The sequence below is a fragment of the Dermacentor silvarum genome, chromosome 8 (genome assembly GCF_013339745.2).
Source record: "Dermacentor silvarum isolate Dsil-2018 chromosome 8, BIME_Dsil_1.4, whole genome shotgun sequence".
Classification (NCBI taxonomy): Eukaryota; Metazoa; Arthropoda; class Arachnida; order Ixodida; family Ixodidae; genus Dermacentor; species Dermacentor silvarum.
Genome location: NC_051161.1, coordinates 177,119,122 through 177,137,118, shown reverse-complemented (window position 1 = coordinate 177,137,118; position 17,997 = coordinate 177,119,122). Strand labels below are relative to the sequence as shown.

The window sequence follows — 17,997 nt, the reverse complement described above, 5'->3', positions numbered from 1 at the left end:
ATTTAACTTCTCAGCATGACAGGCAGCTATGTATGTTCACATTGTCCTCGCGTGTCATTAGGGCAAACTTTTCTTTACACACACTTCATGCAGGGCAGGCTATGACATTTTGTGCTGCGCGTCATCTTTTGCATTAGCAGGCGGAAACCACCTGTCGTGGTGGCTTAGTGGCTGTGGCATTATGCTGCTAAGCACTAGGTGACGCTCACTCATGCGCACATAGCAAGCAACTGAGAGGATCTGTTGACTCCCTTCCCCACTTTGACCCCACAATGCATTGTCGCGTTCATTTAAATATGCGATCTTATCTGACAGTTCGCTATTTTGTGCTTCTCGGTCAGTGTTCATCTTGTGTCCGTTAATGTATGCTGTACATAGCACAATACATATAGAGGGTGTTTCAGCGAACACTTTCAAAAATTCTTAGAGGTTGCCTGTGGCTGATAGCACAATTTTAGTTCATGAACTGGTCTACTCGAAGAGGCAGACATTACTTGCACAAGAAATTAAAATGCATAATTGAATAATTACCAATGATTCACTAATTAAGTTTTTAATAATTACCTGATGACCCATATTGCCATTCACAAATTGTAGCCTCGGAGTTCGCAAGGCGGATCGGATCCACTTGCAACAAATTCTCGGGATGACACCAGTTTCGAGATATTAATTATCGAACTTTGCAGAGAAATGCATTGGCGTTCCAGTTAGTATCTTAACAAAACGACGCTTTATGCATTCAAGCACAAAATTAACTGTAACGCCAATGCATTTCTCCGTAAAATTCAGGAATTAATATCTTGAAACTGGTGTCATCCTGAGAATTAATTACAAGTGGATCCGCCTTGCGAACTCCCCGGCTACAATTTGTAAATTGCAATATGGGCCATCAGGTAATTACTTAAAAACCTAATTAGTGAATTATTGTTAATGATTCGATTATGCATTTCAATTTCTTGTGCAAGTAATGTCCACCTTTTCGAGTAAACCAACTCATTAAGTAGAATTCGGCTATCTGCCACAGGCAACCTTAAATACATTTTGAAAGTGTTCGCTGAAGCACCCTGTATAAGGTACCTTATATCACCTTGGTCGGCATCTATTTTGTTTTTCGACAGGGTTGGACCAGCTTTACAGTGGATGACATAGTAGGCAGTACTATCACTAATTCTCTTGTACAGTGAGCTTTTTTGCAAATGCAAAAGGCTTGAAAGTCTGCATATGTGCCTCGCGCTATTTGCTGTTGATGGCTACTTTTTGTTGCACCTTTTTCTTTATCATTATTTCAGCTTCAGCATTCTTGCCAACAAAGATGATGAAGGTTGTGCCCCTATATACTTGCAGGAGATTGATGGCCGAGCATTGCTGCTCTTGAACAGTGATATGATGATGAAGTACATGGGCCTCAAGCTGGGGCCTGCTCTTAAGATCTGCAACATCATTGACAAAATCAAGGGCAAGAAAGCACTGTGACACACCCTGCTCTCTGCACTTCTGCTGCCGCCGCCGGTCTGTGCATTCTGCATCGTCGTTTTGTGAGCCATTTGTGCTTTGGGCCCTTAAGTGCAGGACGTGCACAAGTTGTGAAGCATGTGGCACCGAGTGCATCAGCTTCACCTTGATTGCGACAATTATCTGTGGCCGAGTCCTCAATGTGCACTGCATTCTCCGAGTGAACTTGCTGCCATGTCCTGTGTGAGTGACCTCAAAACTGTCCCCACCTTTTTCTTTCTGAGCCTTTTTTTTTTTTTCCTTTGCCAGGTGTGTGGTCTTAAAATAGTGGTCTCTTCCTAGCGCTTATTGCCAAAGTGCTGGACTGTGTGTGTGGCAGACTTCCTTCGCTGTGTCCTGCTGAACTGACCTGTGGTGCAACTTGGTTGACAAAATGGGTGCCTTTGGTTGGTTCCCTGTGGGCAAGAAATGTGGATGACCCAATGAGCGTAGTGCAACTGCAGCATCAAAAAGTGTGACAAGCTTATCTGTATTCATCATTTTATTAATTTAAGGAAGTGGGTGTTGTCATTGTTCGACCTTATGCTACACTTTTTCTTGTATGTTCTTTGTGTGAAGAACTTGGGGTTTCGTTAAGGCAGCAACCAAATTACCAAATAGTAATTCAATTTTCTTTTTTTTTTTTCATTCTTGCACACATACAGTATTGCACAAGGGCTAATTCACCTATTTATTTTTGTGTTGCTAAAGCTTCTCATGTGTCCGGTGTTTCCCCTCATGTTTTGTACATAGTAATTCACCATCCTGGCTTTTCGAATCGCAAAAAATTCGAATGACTCCTTTGCAGCAAATTTCATTGAGGTGTCTGCCACCATGGCTGTCACTAATTATTGGCTGCTTTCTTTTTTTCTTTTTTTTTTTCACTTTCTAAGACAGCATCACTCAGTCATTTTTTTTTTCTATATTTCTATCTCGAAATTTCAAGTTTAACTAAAATAGCTTGACACATTTGATTTTGTGCACTCAGTGGAACCAAGGTTACAGAATCAGTCTTATTCATAGGAGAGGCCTGTGCATTCTGGTCCCATTTACTGTGGCTGAATCAATCAGCTCAAGACCAGTTTCAGTGCCTATGTTAATGCTGTCTACGTACTGCAACAGCAAATACTCTGCCAAAGCGACAGTAAACTTGGGTATCCACCAAGGCCACTTGTTGGCTGATTGAAGCCCCTTAAATACACAGATAACCAGTACAGGTGCTGGGGCTGCTGAATGTTCGTCTGCGCTTTTAGAAACAACTGTGGGCACACATTGGCCAGTTCTGTTCACTCTTATTTGTTGTTCACCACCTCTGTTCATTTCCAGAAAGCACATGATCTCCCAGTGGCTTGAATGTTTGCCCTAGAAAGATATTGCTCAAAACAAAAATGGAAGTCTTAGCTACACAATTTCTGATAACTGTACTTCTGTGATCCTCATTTTGGTTTGTCCCATTGTGTTTTGACTTAACAGGTTGGGGTGCTGTAAAGATTTGGCTTACTTTCTCTGCATGATGTCAATTTCTCGGGACTTCTGTTTGGCTGGGCAACCTTTGACAGCCAAGAAAGACTGGCTTGATGTGCATACATGCTGCAGGCAGCATGTTACATCCATATGTGCAGTTGGTGTAGTTAATAGCTGCAGTTTGAAGTTGTATGCTGGATACTTGCTACTGTTTGCATTTTAATTAGGCAGATTTAAATTAAGTAATGTAAGTGATGTTTTCTTTGGTACTGCAAATCAGCTTTGATTCTACACATTCATTCAGCTGAAAAGTGATGGGCACATGGAAGCTGTACAAGTCACGCCAGCTCTTTTCAACGCACACCAATCAACAAAAGAATGTCAGCTGATGCCGGTTTCTTGAGCATCAGCTGTGCAGTGCTCTTGGTGCTCTCTCTCCCCAATTTGCAGCTACCCTGGTAACAGCCGAACAAAGAACCCTCACGGAACACTTGCCCTATGGTTGTGCGATGTTTGTGGGTGCCACTCGGCTTTTGACGACTGCTCTGAATGGGCAACCCAGCCTGGTCACACACTTCATGCACAGTGTCGTCGGTTTGGTTTCCATTTTTTGGGCTGGTTTGCACGAATGTAGCATTTCCTCCATTTGCATTGAAGTTCTGTTCAAAGGATGAATTTTTGCATTGGAACGTTTTAAGGGTTACACAGAGACAGAAAACATTCCAATGTAAAGACTCATCCTTTTAACCCAGCTTGTTATCCTTATTGCCAAGTTCTGTTTGTTTCACTAAAAACATGTGTTATGGCAAATTTCTTCAGCTAGCGGGTAGTTTTTCACTAGCCAACAGTCATGTGACCAGTGCTCATTGACTCTTAGACGCACTGTTTTAAAACAAAAAACAAGGAAGTAAACTCGAGATGGCAGATGCAAAATTTTTCTTTTAGAGAGTTGTGTTCAAAACAGCACACCCTAAAGTCAACAATGTGCAGCTAGCCCCAGTTGCTTTTTTGGTTAACTTGTTATATTGTTCTATTTTGGTGGACATTTTGTGCGTAGCAAATGCGAGTTCCTTATGTGCAGATAAGCACACATAATGTGTACATGCGTAACTGTTCATGTATTGTATGTACAGTATACAATCATTGTTCCTATCAACAATAATACTGAAGTATGGTGACTGAGGTGGTGACTCATTGTTTCCTTTTCAACCCACTAAATGCATTAGAGTCTGCCATTAAGTGCACTGCTGTGCAGTGAACTCCCGTTAATTCATCTCTGACAGTGCACATCTGTTAGCCAAGTTTTTCAGTAAATTGACCAAACTGGACTGTCAAAATATGAATTGTTTTATACTAAGATATACAGTTAAACTTGGTTGTAATAAAATTGACAAATTCCCGAGAGCCTTCGTTATAAAGAGGATTTCGTTATATGCAGGTTCGGCACGAAAATTCAAAAAAGAAACGCTTACCGTATTTACTCGATTCTAACGTGCCCTCAATTGTAACGCGCACCCGTTTTCCGTTTTCGTCGAAGCACCCATCCTTGGAATGTCACACCAGGTACTGGATGTGTGGACACATGTCGTTTTGCACAAGCGCGAGGCGTTGGAAACGAAGAGCGAGCAACACTATGGCGTCGTATAGTGTCACCTAGTGTCAGGTGAGTGAAGTGAAGTGCAGAGACTTGCGCAGTAACCAAAGAATGGCGCTGCCAGCGCATTGAAAGAAAAAAAAGTTTTTTTTTTTTCTTCCACAACATCAACTGGAAAAGGAGAGTGCCGGCTTGGCGGGCTAGGCCAGCTGCAGCAATCGGCGGGATCAGGTTTGAATGAAGGGAGGGGGAAAGGTCACGCCGCGGCGGCAAGATCGCCAGGTCTAGGGATGCAGGCCCGCCTCGCGCGCGCTCGCAAGCACGCACGCGTGCGCTCGCTCTCGCCTCGCAGTCACCGTGAATTCGAGCGCACCAAGCGCGTCGCCGCCGCTTCGCATTCCATCGCAGCGTAAAAGGTGCTTTCGGTTGCTGCTCGCACAAAAATGACAAAATTTGGGGTGAGATCTCTAGGTTGTCAGCGGGGAAAATTCTTTATTTCGAGGGGGTCTCCCGCTGCCACTTCATTACGTAGAGGTCTCAAATAGATGTGCTTCTATGGAGTAACAGCGGGAAATAGAAAAACTTTGTTATATCCAGAAATTCGTTATATGGACATTCGTTATAAGCAGGTTTAACTGTAGTCAAGAGTTTGACAAAATACCATCTGGTCAGGTCATTGTTGAAAATGGAGGGTCACTGATAAAGGTCGAAATTAAAAAAAATTTCAGGATTCATTTGGATTCCTTGTTCACAATGGAATGTCAGCTAAGCCGAAGGTTAAGTAGCATTGAGTGCATGACACAAAATTGCTATTGCAAAATTATATGCAATTCCTTGTTGAAGCTTAAAGGGACACTAAGGAAAAATAAAAAAATTGTCTGGACAGTTCTTGAACAGTTTTACCATACATACAGAGTTGGTAAGCCAGAAAAGGCACACAGCCTTCGTGTAAAATGAAGGTTGCCCGTTCGGTTTCCACTGGTGACAAATTATCGTTTCATCTCCCCTTTTCTTCATTATTTTCTGCATTTCAATTTTAACCACAGCTAATTACCCCTATGCCTTCCTTGGCTTCATTGCCTGTTGGCTTCACCTGGTCGTGGTTAACAAAAATCGATTCCCTCTGTTTCCATTCTCCTCGTTTGAACTACATATAGGTAATTCTGCACTAGCTGCCCGTGACGACGTGTATTTGGACAGCGTTTGCTGTGGACTAAGGAAAATTTTGTTGATAAACAAGGATATTAAATTGCATTAAAGAACACTCAAGCAAGTTTTGCAACCTTTTTCTTCACTCTTTCTTACTTTAATGTGAGGGTCCTAAACGATACATGCATATTCTAGTTTAGGTCCGATTAGTGAGTGGTATCCGAGCAGTTTAACATTAGTGCGGGCTTCTTTAAGCTTATGCTTCAAGAAACAGATTTTTTGGGAAGGGAGATGAACAAATGTTAGTTACTATATGAATGTTCCAAGACAAGTTATTAGTGTCACTCCTAAATATTTGTAATTAGTAAGTTGAAGGGAACTAAGCTTAAAGGTGTATGCAAAGGCTGTCTTTTTTTTTACTGATCGAAAGGAACACACATTTCGCTGTGTTAATTAATTGTTTAGCGGGACTCAATAATTTGTTGCAAGTTTAAGTTTCATACCCCATTGATTGCACCAATTGGCTAAGTTATTGACACTAACACTCATATCATATTGGTCATTTATGGAGTGAACTTCTTTGCACAATGTCATTTCATTTTTTCATTTCATTTATTTCTGAAAGTGCCCAAGAACAGCTCTACGCCTTATTATTGGTGCACTTGTGTTGCACAAAGAAGAGAAAATAAAAACAACAAACAAAACAGAAAACCTAAAAACACAGCGGTAAATGCAACAAAAATTGAATTGCATTAATGACAGAAGTCAGATAATGAGTAAATGCAAGAGCTGAAAATATGAACATGGTAATGCAAGGTATATTTTGTTGTTTCACAAGTCGTGTTATAGCGTTGGAGGTGCAAGAGGAGTTTACGTAGAAAATGCTGGGATTATGCAAGTTTGGGCGAGGCACGCAGAACGTTACAGCCGACAGTAACCGCGGACAGGAAAAGTGGTTATGAATTAGTTTATAGAAGAATAAGTAATCGCAATATTTTCACCTTATTTTAAGGGGTGTAATATTAACATGCACAGTACACGCTCATAGGCATAAAATCCACGGCGTCCCAAAAATCCATCGTACAGGATGTGAATGAAACGTCGCTGAACACATTCAATTTTAGCCACATTGGTCAAATTAATACAGTTCCATACAACGGAAATAAACTCTAACTTGGTGCGGACAAAAGAAGAATACAAGAGAACAACGCAGTTGACATTCGTGAACGTTTTTGTCATTCTTGATATGAGACCTAACTTTCTGTAGGATTTATTAACAATGCTTGAAACATGTTCCTCAAAAGTTAGTCGGGAGTCAACCAATATTCCTAAGTCGCGCGTAGAGCTCGCTCTGTTCAATGGAATGTTATCAAGTGAGCATTCGTATGATAAAGAATCTACGAGAATTTTACGAAATCTGCGAAAGAATTTTACGACTAAAGGATACAAGTGTCTTAGTTGGGTTAATACGCAAAAAGATAGAAGCACACCACTCCGTGACAGAATTAACATCTTCCTGTAATAATTCACCATCCTGCACCGATTCTATTTCATGGTAAAGCTTAATATCATCAGCATACAAAAAGAGGCTCGAATGACGCAAACATTCAAGATTATTAACAAAGATATTGAAAAATAGCGGGCCTAAGATAGAGCCTTGCGGAACACCGGAAGTTGATTCATAAGGCAGAGTATTTAGCACCAACGTGAAAATAATTTAACTGAGTGGACAGGTAGTGTTTAATCAGCGTGCACAGGCTGGTACTAACGCCGTAACTCGGGAGTTTATGGATAAGAAGGTCATCATGATGGGCCGCCATTCCTGCGACCCGGTCGCAGCCACGACCTGCTCTATAAACTTCCGACCTGCTTACTGACGCCACCCCTACGGCGGCGCGCGGGCATAAAAACTGTTGCGTAGAGACCGAAAGTGCCGCCAGGTGCCGCCTGAACTAACCCCCGCAGCAGACGATGCGACGTAGTGCACGTTGAGCGCACGGCGGTCCTGGCGCACTGCTGTGCACGTTATTCTGTTTGTTTTTCGTGTTTCTAACGCGTAGATTGACGGATTGACGGAATTTAATGTCTCAAAGCAACTGTCTGGCCATGAGAAGGACCGTTGTAGAGGGCTCCGAAATAATGTTGACTACAGGGGCGGATCCAGGTTTTTTCTGAGGGGGGGGTCAGCTTCTGTCAATGATGATGATGATGATAGTAGCCTTTATCATTTACCTAAATTCACCGTTTCTGCGCACGATAAACGCGCGTTTTATACGGCTAGAGCAACACCTGTAGCCCGCCATGGTGGCTCAGTCAGCTCAGGCGTTGCGCTGCTGAGCACAAGATCGCGGGATCGAATCCCGGCCGCTGCGGCCGCATTTCGATGGAGGCGAAATGCAATAACGCCCGTGTGCTTACGTTGTAGTGCACGTTATAGAACCCCAGGTGGTCAAAATTCATCCGGAGTCTTTCATTACGGCGTGCCTCATATACAGAACTGGTTTTGGCACGTAAAACCCCAGAAAGAGGAAGAAGCCCTATAGCGAAGCCAGGTATCGGTTTCTCCGAGCTTATAGGAAAAGGACGTTACCCAATACAGCCATGTGCTTGGCGGCTGTGCCTGATAATACAGGTTGCTCAAAACTAAGCTTTATGGTTTTCTTAAAATTAGGCACTGGGAGGCGCGCGAAGACCACCTGTGCAAATAAGTTTTGTGGCCAGGGGGGCACAAAGTGAGGTGATAATTACGCTGTGAGCAGCCCAATTAACTAAAATTGAACAATTATTTTTTGTCGACTGCAGTAAGTGGGTATGTTTGTATTGAAAACTTAGAGGCAGTCGTGTTTCTACACAGCATCAGTCGGAAGAATTAATCTAGCGTGTTCGTGCTCCGAGATATCCGACTCCAAATTTCAATTGTCGTACTGCGCAGATTTATCGACTCGACGCGAGAGCGGTTTATGCTTTGCTTTGCTGTGGAAGGGAGGCATTTTGAACATATTAGGGCATTGACATCTTGATGGGTGAAGTGTTGTCATGAGATTTGCGCATGACAACACCAAAGTTAAAGCGGCAGTATGAAATATTCGTTAGCATAGCTAAAAAGGTTTCTCCTGTTGATGGTGCAGTTGTTGCTTTTGATTTCAATAAAACTTACAATACTTGGAAATCAGCAGTCACTTTATTTGCGTAGCCCAAACAAGGACCATGCCCGATCGTCTAGTCACCATTACGCACGCGCGCTGCCCTCCGGCTTCTCCGCTCGCGCCATTATCTCGGCATGGCTAGAGTGACCTAGGCATGGCAGCTGCCGCCATCTTTACAGGCTGCGCGGTCGCGTGTAACGACAGCGGTTACGGGTTCTTCGATTTTTTTTTATTTCGCCAGCCGTGAGGGGAAGGGGGGCAGTTATTATTTTTGCCAATGCCTCCGCCGCGTTGTCAGAGTAAACGCCGCACCCAACATCCGCGTCACATCATGGAGGAGCTTTGCGCCGATCCTCACTCTCTTGCATGCGTAATCATGCGAACGACCATTAAAATTTGGAGTTGGATATCTCGGAGCATAGACATGCTAGAAGAATTCTTCCAAGTGAAACTGTGTAGAAACACGACTGCCTCTAACTTGTGAATACAAACATATACACTTACTGCAGCCAATAAAAAGTTAATTATTCAATTTTAGTTAATTCGGCTGCTGACAGCGATAATTATCTCACTTTATGTCCCCCTGGCCACACAACTTATTTGTGCTGGTAGTCTTCACGTGCCTCCCAGTGCCTAATTTTAAAAAAACCATAAAGCTTAATTTTGAACACCCGGTATATCTAGCCTGTTTTGTTTCTTAAAATAAAATTTGGGATGATATGTCGCAGGTTCGTTATAAATGCGTAAGCACGGGTCCGTCGTTGGAGTTCTGTTGGGACACCTTGATTTCCTTAAGAAGATTCTTTGTGTTCGGCTGAGACACCTTCGTTTGCTTTGTAGGACTAACTTCCCAATTCTCAAACAGCCCTCGACTCGAAGCTCTTCCTCCACTTCACCTTGTTGAGCACAGCGCCGCCTCTCGAGTGATAAAGACGTGACAATTCTGAAGAATTCCCATGAATGATCATGAAGCTCAGTGACCACTTCTTTGGAGGGATTGCGGTGCTATCTTTCCTCTTGAGTCGAGGTGTTGTGTTGACTAGAGGAACGTTCTTGAATACGGGCGTAACGCTCCGCTCCAACGCGGCAACCACTACGCTGGTTGTTTGCGATATGCGAATCACCGCGCATGAAGACTCACGACGCCACCTACAAGAAGAACGATGTGGCGTAGTAGCCGTGAGCGCGAGCCAGCGTCTTCATGTTTTGTTTCCCACGTGACGTCATCCTTTTACACAAGGCGCGCATCCGCTCCCGTTTCTCTAACCACGTGACGCCATCCAAGGCCCGCACGCTGGCGTTGGCCGCTGACGTCACGCTCCCCCACTTCGCAGCCGCTGCTCGAGGCTTCGCCCCGCTCCGCGAGAACGCCCACTCAGATAAAAGGATCCGGCGGCTTTGAGCTTCCTATGCTAAATGTACGACAATAAAACTGCGAAGTTACAATGAAAAACTTGTAGCGTACGAACGGTACTGTGCTCGTACTGGATATTGTCAACGTGTAACTGTGATCACAATGAGGGCTACAGTTAAAAAAAAAGTCGCCTATGCGTAGTTATTAGTTTAGCTGTTAGTTCTTATTATTTATATATGAACACTTCAGCGAGAGATCTCTTTCATTAAGCAGGTTGGTCGCAGAACCGATGACAGCAAATGAGGCAACCGATGACACCCCAATGCGGAACTAAGTTGATCAGGCGCGAAGGCGTGCTTGGCAAAAGGGACGTCCCCTCGTTCATACGACGCCACCGACGGTACGAGGTAAGGCACGGCCGGCGCCAGGAGGTCCAAGGTGTTCATGAGAAAAATTAACTACGGCAACTTCGCGCCACCACACCCCTACGGAGTACAACTAAGCTTGTGAGCGAGCTAGCTTTACTTCTACATGGCTGATACCACTGGTACTCACGAAAAATAATTTTGAAGAATGCTGGTGGCCATATTTTTTTGTGACAGTGCCATCCCCCTATCAGCGAGGGGGCGATACAGAAATCTGAGGGGGGGGGGGGGGGGTCAGGACATCCGGACATCCCCCCTGGATCCGCGCCTGGTTGACTACCTGACCCAGTTGCACGAGCGATTTTGCAGCGGGATCGAACGCGTAGGTAACAACAACAAACAAACCAAAATAATATACAGCACATGGCATGGAGAATGCAATCCTTATATTAATTTCCTTGCTTCATTTCGTGCAGCGCCGCCTCGTTGGCTGCTGCCAACATCCATTGACTAGTTGATACAACTAGCCCATGGGGTAATTCGTGCATGGACTAGTTGGTACATTGATATAGAAACCCGAGTTTCTGCAGCGCGAATGAACAGAACATGTATATAAACGACGTACACGGTCATCCGCCTAAGTCGTTTTTTACCTTCATGACCTATTAATTCCCGCTGCATAAGCTCGAGTTTCAAGATTACATGTATTATGCTGTCCACACGGGAAAATAAAAGCGAGCGGAAGGAACGGTCGTGCTTTACGCGTCGGGACCTATAGTAATAGCGACCTTCTAAGGATGAAAGTGTGCAACTTAACTCTCCGCGTACCGCTACGTTGCTACATCGACTATTCGCGCCTACAATATTTTTGAAATGATGCCGGCCCTAACACGGTTGGTTCTCACGGTTACGGCCACCCTCGAGCTTCGCTGGCATTGCCGCGTATATCGCATCGGCACTGCTCCCGCGCTCTCATCATTGCTTCTGCTGTATCGTCTTAAGAATATGCTTCAAATAAAAGCGTGAGGAGAGAAACAATTCAATTCAGCAGCTCTTGCGAGCACTATACTGAGCCATGGGAATGTTGTGTATACGAACCACGACCTCCTCTATAAACTTTTTTATAGATGAGTTTATAGAGGAGGTCGCTATACGAACAGCCAAGCTTAAATGATTTAGTGCGACTAATTTTGATACTCTACCCATGAAAACCTTGCGCAGAGAAACTTTTCCTTTTCATCAGATTTCCATTTTGAAAAGGACATGCATTTTGGCTGTCTGTCCGCCACATTATACCATCATCCTTTTTTTTTTCACTAATTTTTACATGTCACAGGGGAACTTGTGGAACGATATCCCAGTCGCGATTCTTGACCGCCGCCGGCTCGACTTGCAGATAGCGACGGAACAGTACACCATTTCCGGGAAACGGTGTTACTGCTACCGTACCCTAATGCTGTTGTTGACTGTGCAGTTAGAGTGACCTATATTATAGAATATGGGAGAGTGTCCAAAGCGCCGCGCGAATGCATGGGAGGAGCGAGGGCCTTTTTGTGTGAACTCCCGCGCCGCGGCGCTGCTGTACCGGACCCGTGGGGGTGTAGGATACGATAAAATCTGTACGATAACACAAAGGGCAGTGCCTTGCTATTTGAGGCTCGAGCCGGTTGCCTAAGGACGAAAACATATCGGAACAAATATTCGGAACTAGATGAGACATGTGTATGCTGCAGTAAAGATCCAGAGACCACTCAGCACATCCTAATGGAATGCGACGGGATCCACCCAGCGAGAACCGTAGGTAACGTGCAACTCCCAGAAGCGCTTGGGTTTAAAGTGGAAGGAAACATAAACAGATCAGCCGTAGAGATCAGCAAGAGACGATTAGAGTACTGGTGGAAAAAAAGCAGGGAAAAGATGGATACGACCTGATCTCTTAAAATCATAGGCGGCGGTACAAGCTAAATTTTTGAAAAAGGTATACAAAAATGCGAGATAAAGAACATGTGTAGTATACCTGATTAAATCAAGCAGGCTAGGTGACTATTTGTCGCCACCCCGTTTCAAAGGGGATGCCAATAAATCATCATCATCATCATCGTGGAAATAGCAGAAAAGGAACACAGGCCCCTATGGCTTGCCTTTCTGGATATCAAGGGAGCCTATGACAGTGTAATCCAAAAGGATTTGTGGGACATACTGGGCACTCTAGAGGTGGAAGATGGAGTAAGAAATCTTTTAAAAGATATCTATAAAAGTAACAGGGTGCTTATAAAATGGGAAAACAAGGTATCTGGGCCTATAGAGATACAGCAGGGGCTTAGGCAGGGGTGCCCTCTGTCACCTCTGTTGTTCATGCTGTATTTACAAGGATTAGAGAAAAAATTAGAGAGGAGCGGACTTGGCTTCAACCTTTCCTATTTCAAGCAGGGAGAATGGATTAAACAGTCATTACCAGGACTGATGTATGCAGATGACATTGTACTTATGGCTGACAGCAAGGAAGACTTGCAGAGATTAATGGACATCTGTGGTAAAGAGGGAGATAGCTTAGGTTTAAAGTTTAGTAAAGAAAAATCGGCAGTCATGACTTTTAATGATAATCAGGGCAGCGAGCATAGAATACAGGAGGTTACGCTGGAGGTGGTGGATAAGTACAAATATCTTGGAGTGTGGATAAACAATGGGGCTGAGTACCTAACGGAACATGAAAAATATGTGACGGCTAAAGGTAGCAGAAATGCAGCTGTGATGAAAAATAGGGCACTGTGGAATTACAATAGGTACGAAGTGGTGAGAGGGATTTGGAAAGGGGTGATGGTCCCTAGTTTGACTTTCGGCAATGCGGTCCTGTGCATGAGATCAGAGGTTCGAGCAAGGTTGGAAGTTAAGCAGCGAGGGGTAGGTAGACTAGCTCTGGGAGCACATGGAAATACACCAAATCAGGGGGTACAGGGTGACATGGGATGGATGTCATTCGAGGGCAGGGAAGCCAGCAGCAAGATAGAATTTGAGGAGCGATTGAGAGAGATGGGAGAAAAGCGGTGGGCAAGGAGAGTTTTCAGTTATTTGTACATGAGGAATGTTGATACAAAATGGAGGAAGCTGACCAGAAAACTGTCAATCAAATATTTGGACTGCAGGAGGGGTGCAGACCAGAAAACAGCGGTTAAGAAAAAGGTTAAGGAAACAGAGAGGGGTCTGTGGAAAGCAGGGATGCAGACGAAATCAGCACTGGGCACATACCGAACTTTCAAGCAAGAAATTGCCAAAGAAAATATCTACGATAATTCTAGGGGAAGCTCTTTGTTGTTTGAAGCCAGGACGGGAGTATTGCGGACTAAGATGCACCGAGTCAAGTACCAAGGTATAGACACGTTGTGCTGTGCGTGTGGAGAAGAAGAGGAAACGGCTGAACACCTCATACTTTTCTGTAAGGGGCTTAACCCTACAGTGCAAGGCAACGGGGCTGATTTTTTCAAAGCATTGGGGTTTAGGGACAGTGAAGGCAAAATAGACTTTAAGCGGGTAGAAATAACCAAGCAGAGGTTATCTGATTGGTGGATAAAATTAAGGCAGGGGTGAAATTTCACCCACCACAAAGTACAAATTATGTTAATGGTCAAGGCTAGGTGGCATATGCCACCGCCCGATTTAAAGGGTTCAGCCTCATCCATCCATCCATCCATCGTGGGCTTTCTCCGCTGCGGAAGCCGCGCCAAGGCGGCGGGCGTCTGCTACGAGCCTGATATTTTGGTTGCTATTAGCCAACATCGCGATAATTTGGGATATATTAAGTACCACGTCACCGCAAGGTAATACCGCAGTGACTCACCGCACAGAGAACGCGTTTGCCGGCTGTGAATACGGGTATTTTGTCTATTTCCTTGTAGCTCGCTTGGTCCGCGCTTACGCGGCTGTTTGAGTAACGCATTCCTCACGCTTACTTCATTTAGTTATGCGTGGAATGAGCAACGTGAAAGTGCTGCAGAAGAAAATAATCTGGAGACCGCGATAATAACCCAGAGAACGTAGCAGATATGGCTAGCTCATGCTAACGCTTTTACACCCTATCGTTTCCTTTCTTTTATTTCATGCATTCGATTTGCTTTACAAGACTGCATCCCGCGCTCTGTAGTTTCTTTATTAAAGCGGAATCCTTAACTGGGCTCTTGGGAAGCGGAATGTGTCGGCCGATGCCGCGGTACCATGCAAAAATAAATACAAACCGCGTAACTCTCGCGGCTCGTTCACTTGGTATATATACCATAGTATAGTGTGGAAAGGCACAAATGTGTGACTAAGATGACTGATGGGTCATGGCATTAGTAACTCGTCATACTTGCACTCACGTCACGATTAACGATAACAAAATTAATATGACGTGTGGTCATATGACGACGGCCAGAAATCCCTATGGTGCTGTGGGTGTGACGATAAAAACGTGTTGAATGCCAATCTCGATCTCAACGTGTCGAACTTACCCATATATCACGAAGAACTGAGAGCACAGGTGATAATAGTAATGATAAATTCCGGGGTTTTTCATCCAGAAATCATAATATGGCTGACACGCCGTATTGGGGGGCTCCGGTAATTTCGACCGCATGGGGTTCTTTAACGGGCACCTATAATATCTATGTACACGTGTGTTTTATGCATTTCGCCTCCATCGAAATGTAAGCCGCCATGGCCGGGAATCGAACCCGCGTCATCGAGCTTAGCAGTACAACCTACCAAAGCTACTAAGCTACCACGGCGTGTAGGTAAAGGGTACGCGATAAATATACGCGGCAAAAAAAAAAAAAAAAAAAAAAAAACAAGACAAACCAAAATAAATGAAACGCTAACAGTGCAACATTGTATACGTATGTCTCATTTCATGATTACGAGCAAGCGTCAGAAAACGAACATGATGGATTACGTATGTGCAACTCGTCTTTCGCCTGCGTGTGTTGCAAGAGCGCAAACAGTAAGCGAATTTTAACATGAAAGTAACTTTACGAATATTTATTGCATATGCTCGCTGGTTCGTACACAGCAAATATACTTACTGATCAATAACTACGTACTTGTAGTTACGTAATGAAAGAGGCAACAAATCACCAGAACATAAACTTTTCATTTTTTGCTGTTATTGAAGGTAACTAGTTTAGGGATATGTAGAATCAATAGCAATATTTGTAGTGCATCAAAGACAGTAATTTTCAAGACGGTTTTCCACTCAATATAATGCGAGCACAAACATCGTCACGCGCTATGAATGATTGTTAGTTTACGTAAAAAATCACACGTTACGCATTAACTATGATACAATGAGAAGTTACATGTTCGTAATTTCAGAGAGGATTCACGGATTATTAAAACAAGACTATTGCAGTAACAACTTTTACATAACAAATTAGTAAATGGCTAGGCCAGTAGTAGCTATCTATTCATTTCAATGTAAAAAAAAAATGTTTTTTTTAGCTATATTGGCTGGATCGAGTGGCATTTCTTTCGAATGTCTGAATTTGAAAAAAAGCTTTGCTCACGGTGAACCTTAAGGTACATCATGCGCGAAGTTTGTATTGAAGAGATAGCGTAGAGCAAGAATTGTTCGTGTACGCAATCTCTGAAGCGAAATAAGCCAACAATATTGCGCCGTTAGGGCCGTCTTTGCTCTTTCTCTTGCTCTCCTTACACCTTAATTGTCACTCTGCTCTGTTCATAATAAAATATTGTCGTGGCTAAAAAATATTCGAATAAATACATATGCATATTGCTGTAAACCAATACTGACCGTGAGCTAAAAGTGCGTAATGGTGAGCGAAGCGGTCACTGCATACGCGTATTTCACTTGACTGTGCGAGCAATTTACTTTTTTCGTAACTCTTATTCTTGCAAGCATGGTGATATTGCCCGAGTACCCATGCAAATAACGTTTCTTCTTTTACGTTCTTTCCTTGCGCGGGCTCATTTAGCGCGTTTCTACGCACTCACAGTTACCGTAATACCGTTCCCGAACTCTAGCACCGGAGCTAGGCCGCGCTGATGAGTTTGATTCGTTAGTTTTTGCATGATCTTGCTGCCCAAGCACAAAGGAACACTTAAACATGGGTAAGCTCCATGCAGCACCACAGTGCTGAAGTTAAATAGAGTTTAAGTGATTTGTGTGGAAAATGAACGCAAAAAACTACAGCGCGAAGCAGACGACCCTCACTTCCCGCGCGCTTCGCGAGCTCGAAAAGCCCACGGGTCCGGAGCAGCAGCGGCGCGGCGCGGCAGTTCACACAAAAAGGCCCTCGCCGGAGCCGGCGCTTTGGACACTCTCCCATATTCTAGCTCACTCTAGTGCAGTCGCTAAGTGACACACGATCAACTCCGAATGTCACAAAGGCAAGCGCCTACCACACCAACCGAAGAAGCAGACCACGCTAGGGTGGCTAGAAGGGGAGGTGTGAATACCGGCGGCGCAAGCGTGACCCCTCAGCGCACCGATGCCGCAGGGCGGCGCTGTTGACCGAGGCGCGGCATAGATGACGAAGGCGAATACGAAGGCATAGATGACGATTTCGTTGAGCTGCTGAGGGAGATATATCGAGACAACCAAGTACAAGTGGCATGGGAAGGCCGAAAAGGAAATGAAATGGTGGGGATTCACCAAGGATTGAAGCAAGGATGCCCTCTGTCACCATTGTTGTTTACGCTTTACGTCAAGTGCATAGAAAGACGACTGGAAAACAGCGAGTTAGGTTTTGATTTATCCTACATGCGTAATGGACAAATGGTGCAACAGAAGATCCCTGGACTGATGTACGCAGACGACATTGTGCTACTAGCGGACAATAAAAAAGATTTACAGATACTTGCGAATATCTGTGGGAACGCAGCGACAAATCTAGGCCTTAAGTTTAGCACAGAGAAATCAGGGATTATGATCTTTAATGAGCACACGAGTAACTTCGTGGTGTCAATTCAACAGCAAGTAATACCCATAGTGAAGCAATATAAGTACCTCGGCGTACACATAAACGAAGGAAAGAATTACTCAAGCAACCACCAAGATAATCTGAAAATAAAGGGGAAGCGGAATGCAGCATTAATGAAACACAGAGCACTGTGGGGCCACAATAAGTATGAGGTGGTGCGTGGAATCTGGAAAGGAGTAATGGTGCCAGTGCTAACATTCGCAAATGCCATTATATGCTTAAAATCGGATATATTGGCGGGTTTGGAAGTTAACCAAAGATCAGTAGGCCGGTTGGCTTTGGGAGCACACGGTAATACGACAAATGAGGCAGTGCATGGAGACATGGGTTGGGCCTCTTTTGAAGTCAGAGAAGCACAAAGCAAAATTAGTTTTGAAGAAAGGCTCAGGAACATGGATGAAAATAAATGGGCGGCTAAAGTGCACAAGTATCTCTACATGAAAAGCGTGGACACAGAATGGAG

General features: G+C 44.1%; 1 protein-coding gene across 6 annotated transcripts in view; it reads left to right on the top strand.

The window, feature by feature from the left end:
• LOC119461871 (sex comb on midleg-like protein 2) overlaps positions 1 to 4,137 on the top strand; it is a 204,085-nt gene extending 199,948 nt beyond the window's left edge. For all 6 annotated transcript variants that reach the window (XM_037723242.2, XM_049672767.1, XM_049672769.1 and 3 more), the window contains one exon: positions 1,345 to 4,137. In XM_037723242.2, the coding sequence (XP_037579170.1) occupies positions 1,345 to 1,473 (129 nt within the window). In that variant the 3' untranslated portion in view covers positions 1,474 to 4,137. The remainder of the gene's footprint in view (positions 1 to 1,344) is intronic.
• The last annotated feature ends 13,860 nt before the right edge of the window (positions 4,138 to 17,997 follow it).